We start from the raw sequence: 17646 nt of genomic DNA on the forward strand, positions 1-17646 counted from the left end.
GATTTACTGTGTCCACATGTAAGAGCTCATTTTTCTTCAGAATCTCCACCTTTGGATTCCTGGATTGTTTCCAGATTTCATTCTCTCCCCTTGTCACCACAGCTGTACTAGCAGCATCCTTTCTGGAGGTCACCAGAAAGAGTTGTCTTTCCATAGTGAGTTCTGTTACCCTGGAAACAGAAAGGAACCTTCTTCCTATAATGTTTAAGAAGTTCTTAAGGGGATGGCACGGAATCCTTTTCTCAACAACAAGGACAATAACAAGAGAAAATCTATTTTGCTGAAAAAATCTAATAGGATCACATAGCCAGAAGGAAATATGTTATATCATATCATCATTATTAGATATCATATAATAATAATAGCCAACATTCAGATGATACTTAAAGATTTGCAAAGCACTTTACAAATATCACTTCATTTAATATACAAAACAGTCCTGTGAGGTATATGCTATTATTATCCATATTTTATAATGAAGAAATTGAGACAGAGGTTAAGTGACTTGCCCAGGCTCACAAAATTAGTTTGGGTCTCAGAGGCTGGATTTGAATCTAGTTCTTGATTCTAAGCCCAGTACTTTATCTACCAGACTACCTTTTCACATCTCACTGGCTGTTTTTAATAAACACTAAAAAATACTGATTTTCACTTTTTTAAAAAGCCTCATTCGTCGGTTATTTTAGTTTTACAATTGGATGGCATATTTACAAAGGTGCTATTTTGACTCTCTCCAATCCTCCAGCCCATCCCCCCATCATAGGATCATAGGTTTTGAGCGGTAGGGGACATTAAATGTCATTAAGTCCAACTTCATTTTATAGATGATAAAACCGAAGCCCCAAATAATGGCTTAGCCACTTACCTAAGGTTATACCCATAGTAAATGGCAGAGCTAAAATCTGAACCCAGGTTACTTACTCCAAATTCATCATCGTTTTCTATTAAATGAAGATACTTATTGTGACTAGTTCCTGGGAGAAACATGTGCATCAATCTTGACAGACTCCAACAATGAGCCACATCTAATCAGATCAAATATAGTAGTTCCCTGTAAGAGGACACATTCTCCACATTAGAGTTGTGTGTAGAGAACAAATTATATTACCATCACCTGCCTGTTCACAAGTGGTACTCAAATCACTGCTTTTTGGGAGACTCTGAAGTGAATCTTTTATATTTTTTGTTGCCTTTAAACTCCTGCCTATGGGATTTATAATTGGTTTCCACCTTTAAGACAAAGTGTTGTCATCTGCTTTACCCCCTCATCCTCTTCCCCTGGCCTAGAACCCCTCTAGGGAGGCTGGGCAGCAGGAAGACTTACAACCAAAAAAGGGCACTTTCCCCTCCTGATGCTTGACTGCCCATATGGCTTATATAAGATGGAAATCAACAATTATTCCTTCTGATGACAGAAAACAACCACTGCCACTGAAGATCTACTAGGTTTTATCATTTGCCTTTTTCACTCTTTGTGCTATAATCCCATGGCACTGTCTTCCGACCTACTTACTTAGCTTAAGGACCCCCATGGTTTTGCTTTTCACCCATTGCTGTACTTTCAGAACTGAACTTTCTTATTTAATTCTCTCCCATAATTAATGTCTGATTTCTTTGAAAGCAGGAAGTCTCTTGATCTTTTCTGTTTATATATTCTCATTGCTTAGCAAAGTCCTGGTAAGTTGGAAATGCTTAATAATTTTTTTTCATTCATTCAGAAGTGTGTTCATCAGCCAAGCCCACCTCCATCTGTAGCCCCCAATTAAATATTTTTTGCTATTTCATAATTATTTCTTATACCTAATATGTTCTACTGTTTCCCTTTTCTCTACCAAACTAGTTCCTCCTCTTCCAGCCTTAGGAATCCTTTCTAGTATAGCTCTTTCTTATTTAAGGTATTCTATTGAGTGTCACCAGCTTTTTGAGAATAGTGAGTTCCCTGCCAAAGGATGTCTTCAGGTAGAAGCTGAACAACTACTTTTCAAGAATGATGCTGAACTTGGAGAACCTGGCTTCCTTTTCTCTATGGCTTTTTCCTCTCTTCAATATACCAACTCTTTCATAGAATAAGCACTTCCACCCAAAACTCTCTGAAATTACACTCTTTGTGTAAGCTATTTAAAAACATTTTCAACTTAAAAATTGATTTATAATAGCCTTTATGGCAGCCATTTGCAAGTTGCATTTAGAATATAGACAAATTCATTTTTAGGCTTCTTCACTATTTCATACATATGGATGTGACCCTTGGGAAAATCCCAGTGGAGATCTGCACTAATTCAAGACAGCTCTGAGTGGACTCATTCAGCTGTCTTTGCCTATCATACTACCCATGAGTCAGAAGGGAAGAAACCCCCAAATATGATACTGGAATCTAAGTAACCTTTGGAATTCAATTGCCCCCAGAGTATCTGTTACTGTGAAGTATTTTAGGCTTGCAATTTCATCCCTCTTCTGCTGGCAAACATAAGCCAAAGATATGTTAGATCCCTAGAATCACAGATTTAAAGCTAGATGATCTAGTCCCATCATTTTACAGATAAAGAAACTGAGGCCAAGGGATTTGCCCAAAGTCACTCTAAGGGAGGGGACAGAATTTGAACATGAATCCTCTGACTCCAATTATCTCATTTTTTATGTTTAAAAACAGGATGGGGAGTAGTGATTTTAATTATATTGAGTAACACTAACGCCAGAGGATTGATAATTAAACATATAGCTTTCTTCTCCACGGTAGGCAGATGATTATTATGGAGGGTGTGGATGGAGTGGGGGAGAATTGCATAGCTTATGAGATGCAGTTGCTATATCCATTGTTTTGTGTTACAATCCTGGAAAAAGTCTGTGTACATAAATAGGGATGGGAGTGGGGAGAAGAGTTTCTAAAAATGATTGTAATGTTTAAAACAAACAAACAAAATATATCAATTAAGTTTTTTAAGGTAATGATAGTATCTCTTCCACTAATCCAGGCAGCTTTTTTTACTCACTGTGCAAAAGAATTGCAGGTCACTACATCTAGCATCAATATTGTGTAGCAAAGAAGATGTTTGTGCTCATTATCAACTCCACTTGACAGGTGAGAAAGCAGAGATCTAGAGTCTGACTGAGTAAAAGCACCTTATGGCCTAAATCAAATTCCTTGGCCAAAGCCCAGCTTTCATGGCAAACTACTATTCATCTGTGATATAACAAATGAGAGCGTAAAAGAAACAGGATGAAAAAAGTTATATGCTATCCAACAATGCCACACAATACATTTTAATCTCTTAAACATCCTTTAAAAGCTCTGTCACAGCCTGTGGCTGAGTTTTATCATTTAATCCTTTGTGACTGAACAAGGTATCATTCCTCTAAGAGCTACTAGGGAAAAACATAAAGGCACAGTCTTGACCCAGAACAATATCGTGACAGCAGCAACTTATCAAAGAATTCCAAAGAGCTGGAAACACTCTATAGTTCTCTGCTTTTTCTATCTTTTTTAGTCTAAGCCTTTGCTTTTATTTGATGTTGAAGACCTTTACAAGCTGAACAGAGTTTGTAGTTTATCTTAGTCTCAATAGGGAATTACTAGAGAGCATCATCTAACAGACTAACTTGGTAGGTAGGCAATGAAAAGGAGAGGGAAGAGACTTGAGGCAATGGAACCAATTAGGAGGCTAGCTCAATTGGTCCTCAAACTTTTTCAATAGGGGGCCAGTTCACTGTCCCTCAGACTGTTGGAGGGCCGGACTATAGTAAAAACCAAAGCTCACACTCTGTCTCCGCTCCTCAGCCCATTTGCCATAACCCAGAGGGTGCATAAACGTCCTCAGTGGGCTGTAGTTTGAGAACCCCTGGTCAAGCAAAAGATGATAAGGAACTAACTCGAAGGTGGTAGCTACATTAATAGAAAAAAGGGAATACACATAAGAAGTTTTGTGGAGATGAAAATAGTAAAAGCTGGCAACTGACTGAATATGTGGAGTGAGTAGGAGTGTGGAGGTGAGAATTATACCAAGGTTATAAAACTGAATGTAGAAGGATGGTCGTGCCCTCCATAGGGACAGAAAAAAGTTGGTTAGTTTTGCTGAACTGTTTTTTCCTCTTTCAAAAAATATTTCCTTATAAGGCATTAATTACTTTTCAGAAAAAGCAAAGGGAAAGAGATATACTGCAAAATGTAGGCGGTATATATAACAAGATAGAGCAAAATTTGACTCTGAAAAATTATTGAAAAGAGAAATAGTTTTTGGGAGAACGATAATGAGGTCCATTTGGGATATGTTGAGTTTGATATGTCTGTGGAATATCTAACTTGAAATGCCAATTGAAAGTTTATTATATAGGACTCAAATTCAAGATAGAGAGTAGAACTAGATACAGAAATCTCTAAGATATATGCATAGAAATAATGTCAAACTGATGGGATCATCCAATGAGAAAGTGAACAGAGAAGAGATTTGAACTCAGGTCTCCCTGACTCCAGGCACAGTGCATTTAGCACTGTGCCACCTACTGCCTATAATATGATGACCTTCCCTCACGCACAAAAGATAAAAAAATGCTCTTCCCTCTTGTTATTAGACAGGTTGGAATCTATGAATGTAGTATCTTGTGTGTACTGTACTAAGTAGCTGAAATATGTTAGTCATACTGAACTCTTTTTCCCCACCTTTTTAATAGTATTTTATTTTCCCAGATACATACAAAGATAGTTTTTAACATTCAACTTTGCAAAATCTTGTGCTTCAAATTTTTCTCCCTTTCTCTCTCTATCTCCTTGCCCAAAATAGCAAACAATCTGATACAGGTTAAACATGTGTAATTCTTTTAAACATATCTCCATATCTGTCATGCTGCATAAGAAAAACCAAATCAAAAATGAAAAAACACAAGAAAGGAAAAAAAGCAAACAACAACAATAAAAATATATATAAATACATAAATATGTAAATAAATAAAAAACAAAATATAAAAATACCCATGTTTTGATCTACATTCAGTCTTCATTGCTCTTTCTGTATATGAATGACACTTTCCATCATAATTGAAATTGCCTTGAATCACCTCATTGTTAAAAAGAGCCAAGTCCATCACAGTTCATAATGACATAATCTTGTTATGGTGTACAGCATGCTCTTGATTCTGCTCATGTCACTTAGCATCAACTCATGTAAGTTTCTCCAGGCTTCTCTGAAATCAGCCTGCTTATCATTTCTTATAAAACAATAATAATGCATTCCATTCATATACCATGACTTATTTAGCCATTCCCCAAGTGATGAACATCTATTCAATCTGGACTGGTATATATATATATATATATATATATATATGTATGTATGAATCTTTGTTACAAAAGACAACTAACTGGTTAAGGGAGAGAGGATGTATTCATTAGTGAATGTGAAAAAAACAAAAAGTATTAACAAAATGTTTTTAAGAAAAAAGGGAAAATGAGAATTTTTATTTGGAAAGTAAAGATTAAAATTAAATTAAATTAAAATTAAAAATTAAAAAAAAAACTTTCCACATTGTCTCCAACCTACTTTTCCTACTCAAAAAGATCTGTGATTTTGATTTGAGTTTCTTCCAATGATACAATTCAAAACCTATCCATACTACTCATCCTGTGCCCTTTTTTCCATGTACTCCCATAAATATACCACATAGAATCTGTCCAACATGCCTTTCTTGCTTTTTTTCATTTTGAGAAATGGGCACTGACTCTCTACTTTGTATCCCCATTCTTGCTACATGGCCAGCCCATCTTCTTGCCTAATCATACAGTTCCTTGATTATATCTTTTACTCCTTTTCTTCTGTGGAGTCCCTCCTTGAGTTATATGTTGTAGCCTATTCATAGTTACTATATGATCCCCCATTGTTCTCTGCATGGTATACATTTGAAATTTTTTAAAGTAGTTGTGTCTATGACTTTTGTTAATTTAGCAGCATTGGTAGAGTGTTCTGCCTCCCATCAATCCCTGACATGAACTCCTCTACTCCAGTCAGGTTGAACTATTTTTCGTCCCTTGGTATGTATATTCTTGCCTCTGTACTTTTCTTTGCATAAACTCAAGATGCTTTTTATCATCCATACTCTTTGTTAACCAAATTGTGTACATCTTTCAAGGATCATCTCAAGTTTCCTTTTTCTCCAAAGACCTTTTATTAGGAAAGGGTAAATCTACCAACAGAGAAGTGAATTCTCTATCTTCTGAATTCCTCTAGAATATTTCATTTATATCACTCATCTTGCACTTATTTTTATATACTTCCTGACATTATATAATCAAACTGTTTAAATTCTTTGAGGACAAGGACTATATCTCATACTTCTTTGGTTGCCTTAGCACTTACTACAGTGTATTTCATGTTGCAATCCCTTCATAACTACTTGGATTTCTCAAGTAACTTGAGAAAAACAACCTTCATTTCATCTCTTTGTTTAGGAAAGACATCCCCAACTAGAAGATTGGAATCCATCAGCAGACTCAATTCAACCCAATTAATATTTCTTATGCACCTATTATATATAAGATAAGAGGCAGGATGGCATGGTGGGTATATAGGGTTGGCTTTGAACCCAAGGCTTGAGTTCATATTGTCTCTCAGACACAAACTAGCCATGTGACCATGGACAAAGCATCTAATTCTCTAGGTATTTCAGGCACAACAGTCTAACATTGAAAATTACAGAAAAGTTGTTGATTTGTCCTGATATGATAGACTTATTTTCCACACTAGCTTCTCACTCCACACCCAAAGAAATAAGATTTTTTAAAAGCTTAAGGCATTCTGATAAGCATTGGGAAACAAAGACCAAATGGAAATAGCCCTTGCTTCAAGGGATTGTACTGGAATAGATCTCAAAGTATTTCCTGACAGATCTTTAAGCAGCTTGTCTCACTCTGTGTTTTGCTGAAATCCTGATCAGGAAGAGTAATTGAACCTGCAGTAGCTCCCTGTACCTCACTCTGATTAAAGACTTCACTGTCAGCTTCCCTCCTCTAGCCAAGGATTTGAAGATTTCCTTTTGTTTGAAGGAAAAATAAAAGTAGCTCTTTCCCATCAAAAATTTGGGGATATTACTCTAGAAATTTGCCATGGAAAAGGGTCATAGGACCATAGCTTTAGAACTGGAAGGTTCTGAGAGGCCATTAAATCAAACTGTCTTCAATTTTCAGAGGAGGAAAGAGACAAAGTGACCTGCTCAATTAAAAGCATTTAGTTCCTGATTCTCTTGGACAGTCCTATCATAATTTTGATTTGTTTTGCATGTATTTGAAATCAAGAAGAGGCAAGGTTAGTGGCATTAATGTTTCCCCATAAACCCTCAGAAAAGAGTTTCAGAAGAGAGCTAAAAAATCCAAAGCATTGAGAAGTTAGATTAACTTATTTAAAATAATGCTATGATTACATTATCATCATTTTAGCATAGAATGGAAAATGACCCAAAAGGTAACTAACATATGATCTTTCCATTTCACCCTAAATAATTGATTCTCTAGGATCATTTGTTACATCCCATTTATTATTTGTTATTATTATTTATTATTATTTTCAAGTTTGTGACATGTTTGAAGATTATTGGTATTCAAGGTCCTAAATTCAATATAGATATTGTAACTTTCCACTGAGATTCATGGTATGTATTAATGTTGTAAAAATGAAGTATTGTGGTATTATCAGTTTCAAGGATCCCTAATGTGTAAATGAATTCTCACATCTTCTTTTAGTCCCACCCTACCCATCAAAACATCAACAACAGGCAATATAGGTTGCAAGTCCCGGTCTTGTTTATTTATAAAGCAATAAATATTAGAAGCACAAATAAATTGCACATGTGTGTAAACAAACTGTACAATGACTGAAGAGAGTTCAGGTAGGGTGGTATGGAAGACTTCAAGAAGCATAACACTGTCATCCTGAGTGGGAAGTAAACGGAGGGAGAAGGCACTTTAGAAGCATTTGCGGTGGACAATGGATGGGCCAGCCTCATCATACTCTTGTTTGCTAATCCACATTTGTTGGAAAGTGGACAGGGAAGCCAGGATGGAGCCTCCAATCCAGACAGAGTATTTGCGCTCAGGGGGAGCAATGATCTGCAGAAAGAAAAACGAGACTTTTCCAATCAGCATTCAAGTTCTGTGTGACTTGGATGAAAAGAAATCAATAGGAAAAAAATGCAACTCATCTGTGCTGGGTTATCTAAATTTTCCCAGAGCTTATCAAAAGTAGTTTACTCTTTTGTGGACCTTCCCTCTATTTCCATTTGGATAGCCTCAAATATTTCCATTATGAAAGATTCTTCAGAATAAGAAATGCCCTCCCTTCTAGGGCTATGCATGGTGCAGCCACAAGGATGATGGATTTCATGTCAGAGTAGTAGGATTCAAATATTTGTTCCATTTTTACCCAAGTGATCTTGAATGAATTTCTTAATCTTTCTGAGTCTGTCTCCCCATGTGTACATGAAGAGATTGGATTAAATGTTCTCTGAGGTCCCTTCTTATTCATATGTACTTATGTCTTTGGCAACAAACTAAGGGCAAAGGAGAAAGGCAAAAGTGTCCTGGTAAATGTTTAACAACCAAATCTCCAGGAGTGGAGGGGAAGGGGAGAACCATATGTACACACAGCATACTTCTACATTTAATTTGCATTCACATTTTCTCCATCATTTTCTGAAGTCTAGAATTCAATAAATCAATCTCTGATTGGGATTGGCATTTGTCAATTTCTGAGGTGTAAATGTTCACACTGAAAATTTTACAACTGACTCTTGCCAGCAAAAGTGGCTTGTCTCCAGTACACCCCTGGACTTAAGGGTAGACCAAAGAACTACCCTTAAGCACAAGGACAACATGGGTGTCAGGCACAAATGCAAAATATCTACCGGAGCTATTTTGAGATCTACCTCATGTGAAAGCATTTTAAATCACATGTCCTAGGAATGGGGATTAGGTACCAGAAATGGAGATAGCTAAGTGCTTAGCATTGATAAGGTAAATGTAGATGAGAAAGAGCTTCAGAACACAATCCTTCCAAGGTTTCAGGACCACCCATGTAGTGTTAGGCAAAAAAAAAAAAAAAAAAAAAAAAAAAAAAAAAAAAGCCCTTTACCTTAATCTTCATGGTGCTGGGAGCCAAAGCAGTGATTTCCTTCTGCATACGGTCAGCAATACCAGGGTACATGGTGGTGCCTCCAGATAAGACATTGTTAGCATACAGGTCCTTACGGATGTCAATGTCACATTTCATGATGCTGTTGTAAGTGGTCTCATGGATGCCAGCAGATTCCATACCTAGGGACACATGGTGGGGAATTAAAAAGAGTGAGCTCAGGCAAACAGAGGGAAGAACAGGATGATACATGTAAGTAAGACGTCAACATTTGTCTCCGTGACATATGCTCCCCTATAAAATATAATCCATGCGTTGGTTGAACAGGTGTTTCCTAAAAGGGCTGACAGTTAATCCACAGCTACTGCCGGGTAATGGACAACTGCATTTCTCATCCATTTGCTGTATGTCAGCAGTTATTAAGAATGGGGGCAAAAACATTCATTTAAGATAACGAGGTGGTGATTACCAAATTAGCATTAGATAATGAACCTAAAAACGCTACACTAAAATGATTTCTTAAGAAAAGATTTCTAATGATGCATAATTCTGACTAACTTGGCAGGGAATGTCTAAGAACTCACAGGAATAAGTCAGTTTTCTTTACTTAGTAACCCTCTAAGTGAGACAAAGCAATATTCATGCTATTACCTTGACTCATCCTTCATTCAGAGGGAAATCTATGTCATCCCTAATCATGTTACCCAGGCAAAACATTCACTTTTACAATAATTAGTCAGTGGGACTGACAGATCAGATTTATAACATTCAAAGAAATGTACTTATAGCCTAGGTGGGACCTATAATAATTTTAAACAAAAAAATAGAATTAAAGAGCTGAGAGAGACCTTAGAGATCATCTAATTCAGGCTTTCTCAAATTGTAATCCAAGAAACCATAAAGCTCCCCATGGGGATGGTGCTTGTATTTAAATTGAACTTTATGTTGTTTGATACTAGGCATTAAAAATAAATCATTTTAGAGGATTTCACTACATGGTTTCTACTAAAGTTTGTTTAATTGAAAGGCTCTTGCACTACAAATGTTCAAGAACTATCAATTCAATCACAGAACCTTAGTTCTACAGGGACCTCAGAGACTATCTGGCCTAACTCCCTTCACCTTGCAGATGAGGAAACTATTCTATAGTCTCACTTCTCCAGCAAAAAAGTCAAAATTGCCCAAGTTCATGGTAGACTAGACAAGAGTTTAAGTCCATTGATATCCCCCATCTACTGCTCATTCCATTACCTTGTGCCTACATGAAAAAAAAAAAAAAAAGATTCCTTTAGCTCATTCCTTCCAAAACTCACCAATGAAGGAAGGTTGGAACAGAGTCTCAGGACAGCGGAAACGTTCATTGCCAATGGTGATGACCTGACCATCAGGCAATTCATAACTCTTTTCCAGGGAGGAGGAAGAAGCTGCTGTAGCCATTTCATTCTCAAAGTCCAGAGCAACATAGCACAGTTTCTCCTTGATATCACGGACAATTTCACGTTCAGCTATAAAAATAAAGGAGAGTCAGTCAAGTTTGGAAGTGCATCCATTATTGAGTGGAAAATAAGTCCTTTAGAGAAGGGAAATAACAGACTTCCACTAGTAAGTCCCTATGTACAAATACAGAGGAAAAGAGTCAGATCAGCTTACCGGTAGTTACAAAGGAGTAGCCACGCTCAGTGAGGATCTTCATGAGGTAGTCAGTTAGATCCCTACCAGCCAGATCCAGACGCATGATGGCATGTGGCAGAGCATAGCCCTCATAGATGGGGACATTGTGAGTGACACCATCACCAGAGTCAAGAACGATTCCTGTAAGAAGGAAATAACCAGGGTAAGATGAATCTCTAAGGGTGGCAAAACTCTAGTCATAACAGACTCAGGAGAGAAAAGCTTGCTTCCAATCTTGGCTGCTGACAGATACCAGAGCTGGGCATTGGCCCAGGAAAGAACAGATCTCTCCTACAGTAGAGAATACATTTTCATGTAATGGATGCTAAATCTGAAGCCATTCAGTCACAGCTCAAACTTTTAAATAATGACTTCAGCACACTTGCAAATGACTACATCTTACCAGCCACACTCTAATTACTTAAAGATTTTAGAATCTTATTTTTGTATGTTTGTCTTATTTCATTAGTGCACAAAAATTATGTACACTTTAGGCAGGAAAGACAAGGAAAAACTTCTTACTGGTATTTTACTCTTTCTACTCAATCATAGATTTTATGAATTAAAATATAAAAATGAATTTATTAATTCACATTTTGAAAAGAAGGAAAATTCATTTTTGGACTTTGCATGGTATGAGCAAATGTAAAAATCACTCTATTCCAGTTTGCAACATGTTGCAGGTTCTTGTCTATGATATTATGTGCTTTTGAAATAACAGGAGAATTGTTAAAATTCTTAGCATACTTAAGAGGACAATTGTCCAACAAACTCCTACTGTTTATTAGTATCTTATTCTCCAAGCATTGTCTTCAGGTATACTCTCATTAGTCCTATTAATATTCTAAGGAGATAGATTAGTCAATCCATCATACTACTGTGGGATGAATATTAGGAAAGGGGGATCACTTCCTTATTAGATGTGGAAAATCACAGAAGGAAAAGTAATTAAATTGCCTTGTGTTACAGGTTTTTCCAAATCCTCTATTCACTAACTTAAATTGTCTCCTTGGTAAGGACAGAATATCTTTCATACCTGTGGTACGACCAGAAGCATACAAAGACAGCACGGCTTGGATGGCCACATACATGGCAGGGACATTGAAGGTCTCAAACATGATCTGAGTCATCTTTTCCCGGTTGGCCTTGGGATTCAAGGGGGCCTCAGTGAGCAGAGTGGGATGCTCCTCAGGGGCTACACGAAGTTCATTGTAGAAGGTGTGGTGCCAGATCTTTTCCATGTCATCCCAGTTGGTGATAATGCCATGTTCAATGGGGTACTTTAGGGTCAGGATACCTCTCTTGCTCTGAGCCTCATCACCTACATAGGAATCCTTCTGGCCCATACCCACCATAACACCCTGTAGAGAGGAGACAAAAGATAGAGAAACTGAGAAGTAAAGTTCTCTTTCTACCAACATTGATTAGTAGCATTTCTAGCCAAGGCCCAAAAGAGATAAAATAGTTTGTTGGGGAAAGAGTTCTGAAGTCAGAAGACTGGATTTGTACCTTAGTACTACATTTTACTGGCTTTTTGAATATAAGGCACCTAACCTCTCTAAACCTCAACCTGATTATATGTAAAATGAAGATAATAATACCTTCACTATCAACCTAATTGGGATATCTTTAGAAAAACATTTTATAAACTGTAAAGTATCAGGTAAAGGAAAACCATTATTAATAATAATACAATATTATTACATAGAATGTATGTATATATGTACATATATATGTAATACTAAATAATTGCAGAACTTTTTTTCCTCATTACATGGATGAATGAGGAAAAAACTGTAGAAAATCTATTTCTTTGAAAAAAAAACATAATAGGGAAGGAACCTCAGCTATCACATAATACCTAGCATTTATTGAATGCTTTAAGGTTTACAAAGTACTTTAAAAATATTATCTCATCCTCACAAAAACTCTAGGAGATAGGTGCTATTATTATCTTCATTTTATAGAAGAGTATACTGAAATTAAGACATTTATCCAAAGTTACATGATTAATAAATTCAGAGGCAAGATTTGAACTCAAGTCTATCCTGATTCCATGCCCAGAGTTCTGCCCACTACTCCACCTAGGTGCTACTAGGATATCTCTCATTTGGCAAATGAGGAAACTGAAATCAAGTGAAGTGACTTGTCCAGATTCAGTTCATATGATTGAAGTGACTTGTCCAAGATCTTATAGGAAATAAAAGGCTGTCATTAAAATAAAGTATGTTGCTTTTAAAAAAAGAGGCTAATTCAAATGAATATATATATATATACATACACATATACACATATATATATGTATGTGTATATATGTGTATGTGTATACATATATATGGGGATGAAACATTTCATGAATGACACCTAAATGGAAAGTTTTAGAATTCCAAGAAGGAATGAAAAATTATGAAGAGCTAAGTTATTATCACCCTGTTAGTGAAATTTAGTCTCCACAGAACCAAGATAGCATTCATGTGTTATAAGGAGTTCTAACTAGACCAGCTTGGCAGCCCTGCCTGGCTGGCATGTTTCAAACACTCAGAGGGTGACATTTCTTGTAGTAAACAAGGTGGTATATTACTAGCACCGTCTCAGTTGCTAATTCAATTATGCCTGGATTTTTAAGAAGCAGTAGTAAGGGATATGAGAATATTACTGAGAGCTACTAAACTGTCTTGAAGGAAGAAGGAAAATGGGGATAAGGGCTGAAAGGAATTTTATTTTTGTAGGAAAAATTTGTATAGGATATGGTAGAATTGAAGGCAGAATTGAAAGAGAGTGACTAATGGATTAACACCTAGAAAATGACCCTCTTCCTGGTATGTATCTATAAGAGCCAAAGGAAGGATATAAGTTTACTGGTAAGATTTCAGCGAGGCTGGTTTTGTTGATATTGATTTTAATTTTTAAGTTTTTGCTTCCTTGGCCTTGGAACATATTAAGCTGTCAAAGTTGGGGGAAAAAAGCGAAGTTATACTTAGGGTTGCTAACAAGGGTCAACAGTCAGATTTCAAAGTAAGCATGAAAGACACAGTGGAAAGAACTCTGGACCTGAAGTCATGTGATCACAGGAAGCCTCTGAACCTCAATTTTTCTCAGGCTATAAAAGAAGAATAGTATGTACTTTCAAGGGCTGAAATAATATACTGACTGTAAAACATTTTTCAAACCTTCAGATGCTTATAATAGCCGAAGGATTCTCTGAGCCTCTCTAGCCCAACCTTCTCATTTAACAGATGAGGAAACTGAGGCTAAGAGAAGCTAAAGTGACTTGCCCAGATTCACATAGGTAAAAAGGGGAAGACCTAAGGACTTGAACCCCAAACTTCTAATTCCAAAGCTAATACAAATGCCCAACGATTTTGTTATTGCCCTTGTTTTTGCTGTTCCTCCTTCATTCTCGAAGAGGACAGATGACATCATGAGAGTGATGTCATTATTATTAAAGATCTCATGGGATGGGGATGGGAAGGGTCCGAGTAAGGGATGAGGAATAGAGATCAGAAGAGTCGTGGGGGAGGGGGGAAGAGCTGCTGGTGGAGTAGAGACTCCTCCAGGCTGTTAGGGAGGAGCGCAAAGGTTACCTGGTGGCGTGGGCGGCCCACGATGGAGGGGAAAACTGCTCGGGGCGCATCATCTCCTGCAAAGCCTGCTTTCACCAGCCCAGAGCCATTGTCGCAAACCAGAGCGGTGGTCTCCTCGTCGTCACACATTTTGCTGAGGTCTCAGAGAGTTCTGTGGGTGAAGGAAAGAGGAGAGAAGGTCATGCTCCGAATAGTGAGGTGGGAGTTGTTTGGGGAGGTGGGGTGTAGACATCGGCAAAGGAGCTTCGCTGAGAGGGGTGAGATATCCGGGAGAGGGAGACTCAGATCAGAGGAACAAAAAACCACAACACGCTTTCAGTGAGGGGGAATGAGGTGTAAGAGAGAAAAGGGAGACGAAAAGAAAGCAAGAAGAGAGGAAGAAAAAGCAAAGGACTGAAAAGAAATCATTGGTTGGTGCTCAAGGAGACAGTCACTCTTCCCTTCCATGGGATAACAAAAAGTTGTTAGAGACCGATGCAACTGCACTGAGCATCTCCCACCCCATTCACTCCCTGGCACCTATCCTCAGTACCCCCCACTATTCCCATCCCTTGCTTCTGGATTAGCTCATGTGTGGTCCTGAGTATTTCCCCTCCTGGAGAAGAGCGTCTAACTCAAACCCACTGCGAGGCTGGGTCTCAGTCAGCACCACGCAAGACTCCAATCTGGGCGCTAGAAAACTTGCTCTTCTCCATCCGCGAAGCTGTAAGGTTGGCCCCACAGTCGCCAGTGATCCCCTTATCCTGGTCTAGAATGGAAAACTGCCAGATCCCTGCTCCCACTCAAGCTGAGAGATGGCTGGGAAGGAGGGGAGGGTCATCCCCACATGAGAAGACAAAAGAAATTGAGAAATGTCCTCTGTCCGTTTCCTATTTTACCTCCAACATCGCCCAATTGGGAGGACCAAATAACAAAGAAAAGTTGGTACAAACCCCCCCCCCCAAAAAAAAAAAAAAAAAAAAAAATATATATATATATATATATATATATATATATATATATATATATATATATATATATATATATATATAAATCGGGAGGGTAGCAATGGGAAGAGATAGAGAAGAAAAAGAGAAGAGAAAATAAAGAAAGAAAGAAAAGAAAAGAAGTAACCAAACGGCGCTAGAAAATCCAGCGTGCTGGTCCTCCTGCTCTGCTCCCCTTCGCTCCCCAATCCTCTGTCCTGAGTCTGGTCCTACTTGGCTGGGAAGAGAAGCGTGGATGGGACGCTCCGCCAGGTTCTGCGCTGACTCACCAGTTCAGCACCCGCAACTCAGGATCCCCGGCAGGCAGACGCTTGGTGTCTGGAGCGCAGCAGCCGCGCCGCTTTATACTGCTTTGATGGACGGTGTCAGTTGGGGCTGAGTAGGGCCAGGGGGTGGGGGGACCTAGGCTTGCCACCTTGCCCTTATTTGGTCGCCTTCACGCCATTAGGGAGCGCTGAGTCCATTCATGGAGCCAAGAGAAGGGGAGAGACATACAGAACAGAGGGCCCCCAGACCATGTAAGGTAGGGGAGGGGGACGGTCAAGGGGATAGCCAAATAGGGATTTCAGGGAGGGATGGGAGATTGGGGGGAGAAGAGGGGGAGGGAAGGTCACACATACCCAATTCCTGGGGGATCAGATTAGGGCAAAGGAGAAAGGTTTCTCATTGAACTTGGTTTGACTCTACAGGATCATAGATTTAAAGATGGAACGGACTTTAAAAGGTTTCTAGCCCAACATTTTGTTTTACAGATGAGGAAACTGAAGTCCAGGGAGGTAAAATAACAATCAAGGTTACACTGGTGGAGCCAGGATATTATGGAAAGATCTCTCACTCCACACTTGGCCCAAGTTCTACCCTGCCATTGCAAATTTTCAATGTCATACCTATGTAGCAGGGATAAGACCAGTATGTTAAACAAAAAAGATAAAAGGAAGTCTGGCATGAGGCCCTCTCCTAGGGGAACCTGGAAGCTGAGCCAAGTATGAAGCATCCTTCTAGTGTCCTTGGACAAGGAATGAGAAAACGTGCAGCTTTCATGAGCATTATAATCTGACACAATAAGATCACCAAAAACCTATATTTTGTGAGGTAGCTAGATGGTGCAGGGGAATAGAGCATTGGCCCTGAAGTCAGGAGGATCTGAGTTCCAAAACTCATCTTCATGGCAAAGAGGTGGATAGCTGGGTAAAAGCAACTGGGTCTCTGGAGCTAAATAATTATCTTGGTAATGACTACTGAGTTAAGATAGGAAAGTAGAGCTGACTTCTTCATGGTAAACAAAAGCTTTTATTAAAAATCAAACATATCAGCTGCTTGATGCCTCTTATTGTACCCTATTGCTTTGAAGTCCCTGTACTCATAAGTACAGGGATAGAAGGGATAGAGGGATAGAAGAATGAGGAAAAGTGATTTCAGGATAGAGAAAATTTTTGTCTTGATCAAAAAAGAGAAGCTGTTATATTCCAACCTACAATTAAATGACTAATTGATTCTTATGCCTATCCCATATGTGAACTAGATAGATTGCTATTTTTGTGATTCTAGGGTCCTGGAAAGAGCCATCCCCTTACCTCCCCCTCCTGCCCTTGGAAATATCTTCCCCACCTTTTCCTTGATGTTTGCTATATATCTTTTAAAAGGACACAAAAGCTTTCATTTCACAATTAGAGATGTCTTAAAAATGCAAGTACCTTTTGGGAAATGCAACACATTAACTTTAACTTACACAAAAGAAGGTTGATAAATTAGATCCCTTCTTGCTCAGAAGTTTCAGTGGAGATTTCAGGGAGAGGGACTTTGCATAAAAAAAGGATGTGAAAAACTAAATAAAGATCGACTTCATTTGTAATTTTGTCCATCACTAAATCCCTTGGATTTATGGGAGTTGTATTTTGTTGTTGTTTTATGTTTATAGGTATTTTTCCTCTAGTGCATAGCAGTTAAAAATAGAAGAGAAGGCAGGCATCCCCTCTAGAGTGAGCTTGGGATGGTATGCTGAAGAGGCATTTAGTTAAAGATATGGGTCCTGACTGAAAATATCTAAGGACTGCCCCCTTTCTCCTCAACCATGTTTGGGTTGGTCTATATAAGAAATAGATAAAGCCAGTTGTGGTGTTGAGCTTGATTGCCTTTCCTGGAAAAGACACTGGATGCTCACCTGTTTGCATTCATATTATATACAATAAGCGTCATACAGATTGTCCCAGAAATCTTCAATAAGAATTCTGGGACACCCTATATATGAAGAAGGAGAAGCTTAATTATTTATACAAGCAGGCACTACATGAAGAG

The 17646-nt window shown here is 38.2% G+C and overlaps 1 protein-coding gene across 5 annotated transcripts; it reads right to left on the reverse strand.

Annotated features, from left to right (window-relative positions):
* Positions 1-7761: 7761 nt before the first annotated feature.
* Positions 7762-15843, reverse strand: ACTC1 (actin alpha cardiac muscle 1). 5 transcript variants are annotated; one of them, XM_074289205.1, is made up of 7 exons: positions 15621-15843; positions 14366-14516; positions 11818-12142; positions 10761-10922; positions 10424-10615; positions 9111-9292; positions 7762-8089 (listed from the first exon to the last, which is right to left on the reverse strand). In XM_074289205.1, exons 2-7 carry the CDS (start codon positions 14492-14494, stop codon positions 7946-7948), a joined length of 1134 nt encoding a protein of 377 aa, XP_074145306.1. In that variant the 5' UTR covers positions 14495-14516; positions 15621-15843; the 3' UTR covers positions 7762-7945. The 5 variants fall into 5 exon arrangements, with proteins under 5 accessions (XP_074145306.1, XP_074145304.1, XP_074145305.1 ...); XM_074289203.1 differs by having other exon boundaries at positions 7762-8109; positions 9066-9292; XM_074289204.1 differs by having other exon boundaries at positions 11818-12192; positions 14341-14516; positions 15621-15709.
* Between the last annotated feature and the right edge of the window lie 1803 nt (positions 15844-17646).

Source organism: Sminthopsis crassicaudata, chromosome 2 (assembly GCF_048593235.1).
Source record: "Sminthopsis crassicaudata isolate SCR6 chromosome 2, ASM4859323v1, whole genome shotgun sequence".
NCBI classification, from domain to species: Eukaryota; Metazoa; Chordata; class Mammalia; order Dasyuromorphia; family Dasyuridae; genus Sminthopsis; species Sminthopsis crassicaudata.

Excerpts from the sequence above, each read along its gene's own strand:
- ACTC1 (XM_074289203.1), bottom strand. The coding sequence starts at position 14,494 with ATGTGTGACGACGAGGAGACCACCGCTCTGGTTTGCGACAATGGCTCT. Across the intron at positions 12,143-14,365 it reads TGGGCCGCCCACGCCACCAG|GGTGTTATGGTGGGTATGGG; the intron begins GTAACCTTTGCG and ends TCCTCTCTACAG. Across the intron at positions 8,110-9,065 it reads TTTTTTTTTTTTTTTTTTTT|TCTCGTTTTTCTTTCTGCAG; the intron begins GCCTAACACTAC and ends TGATTGGAAAAG.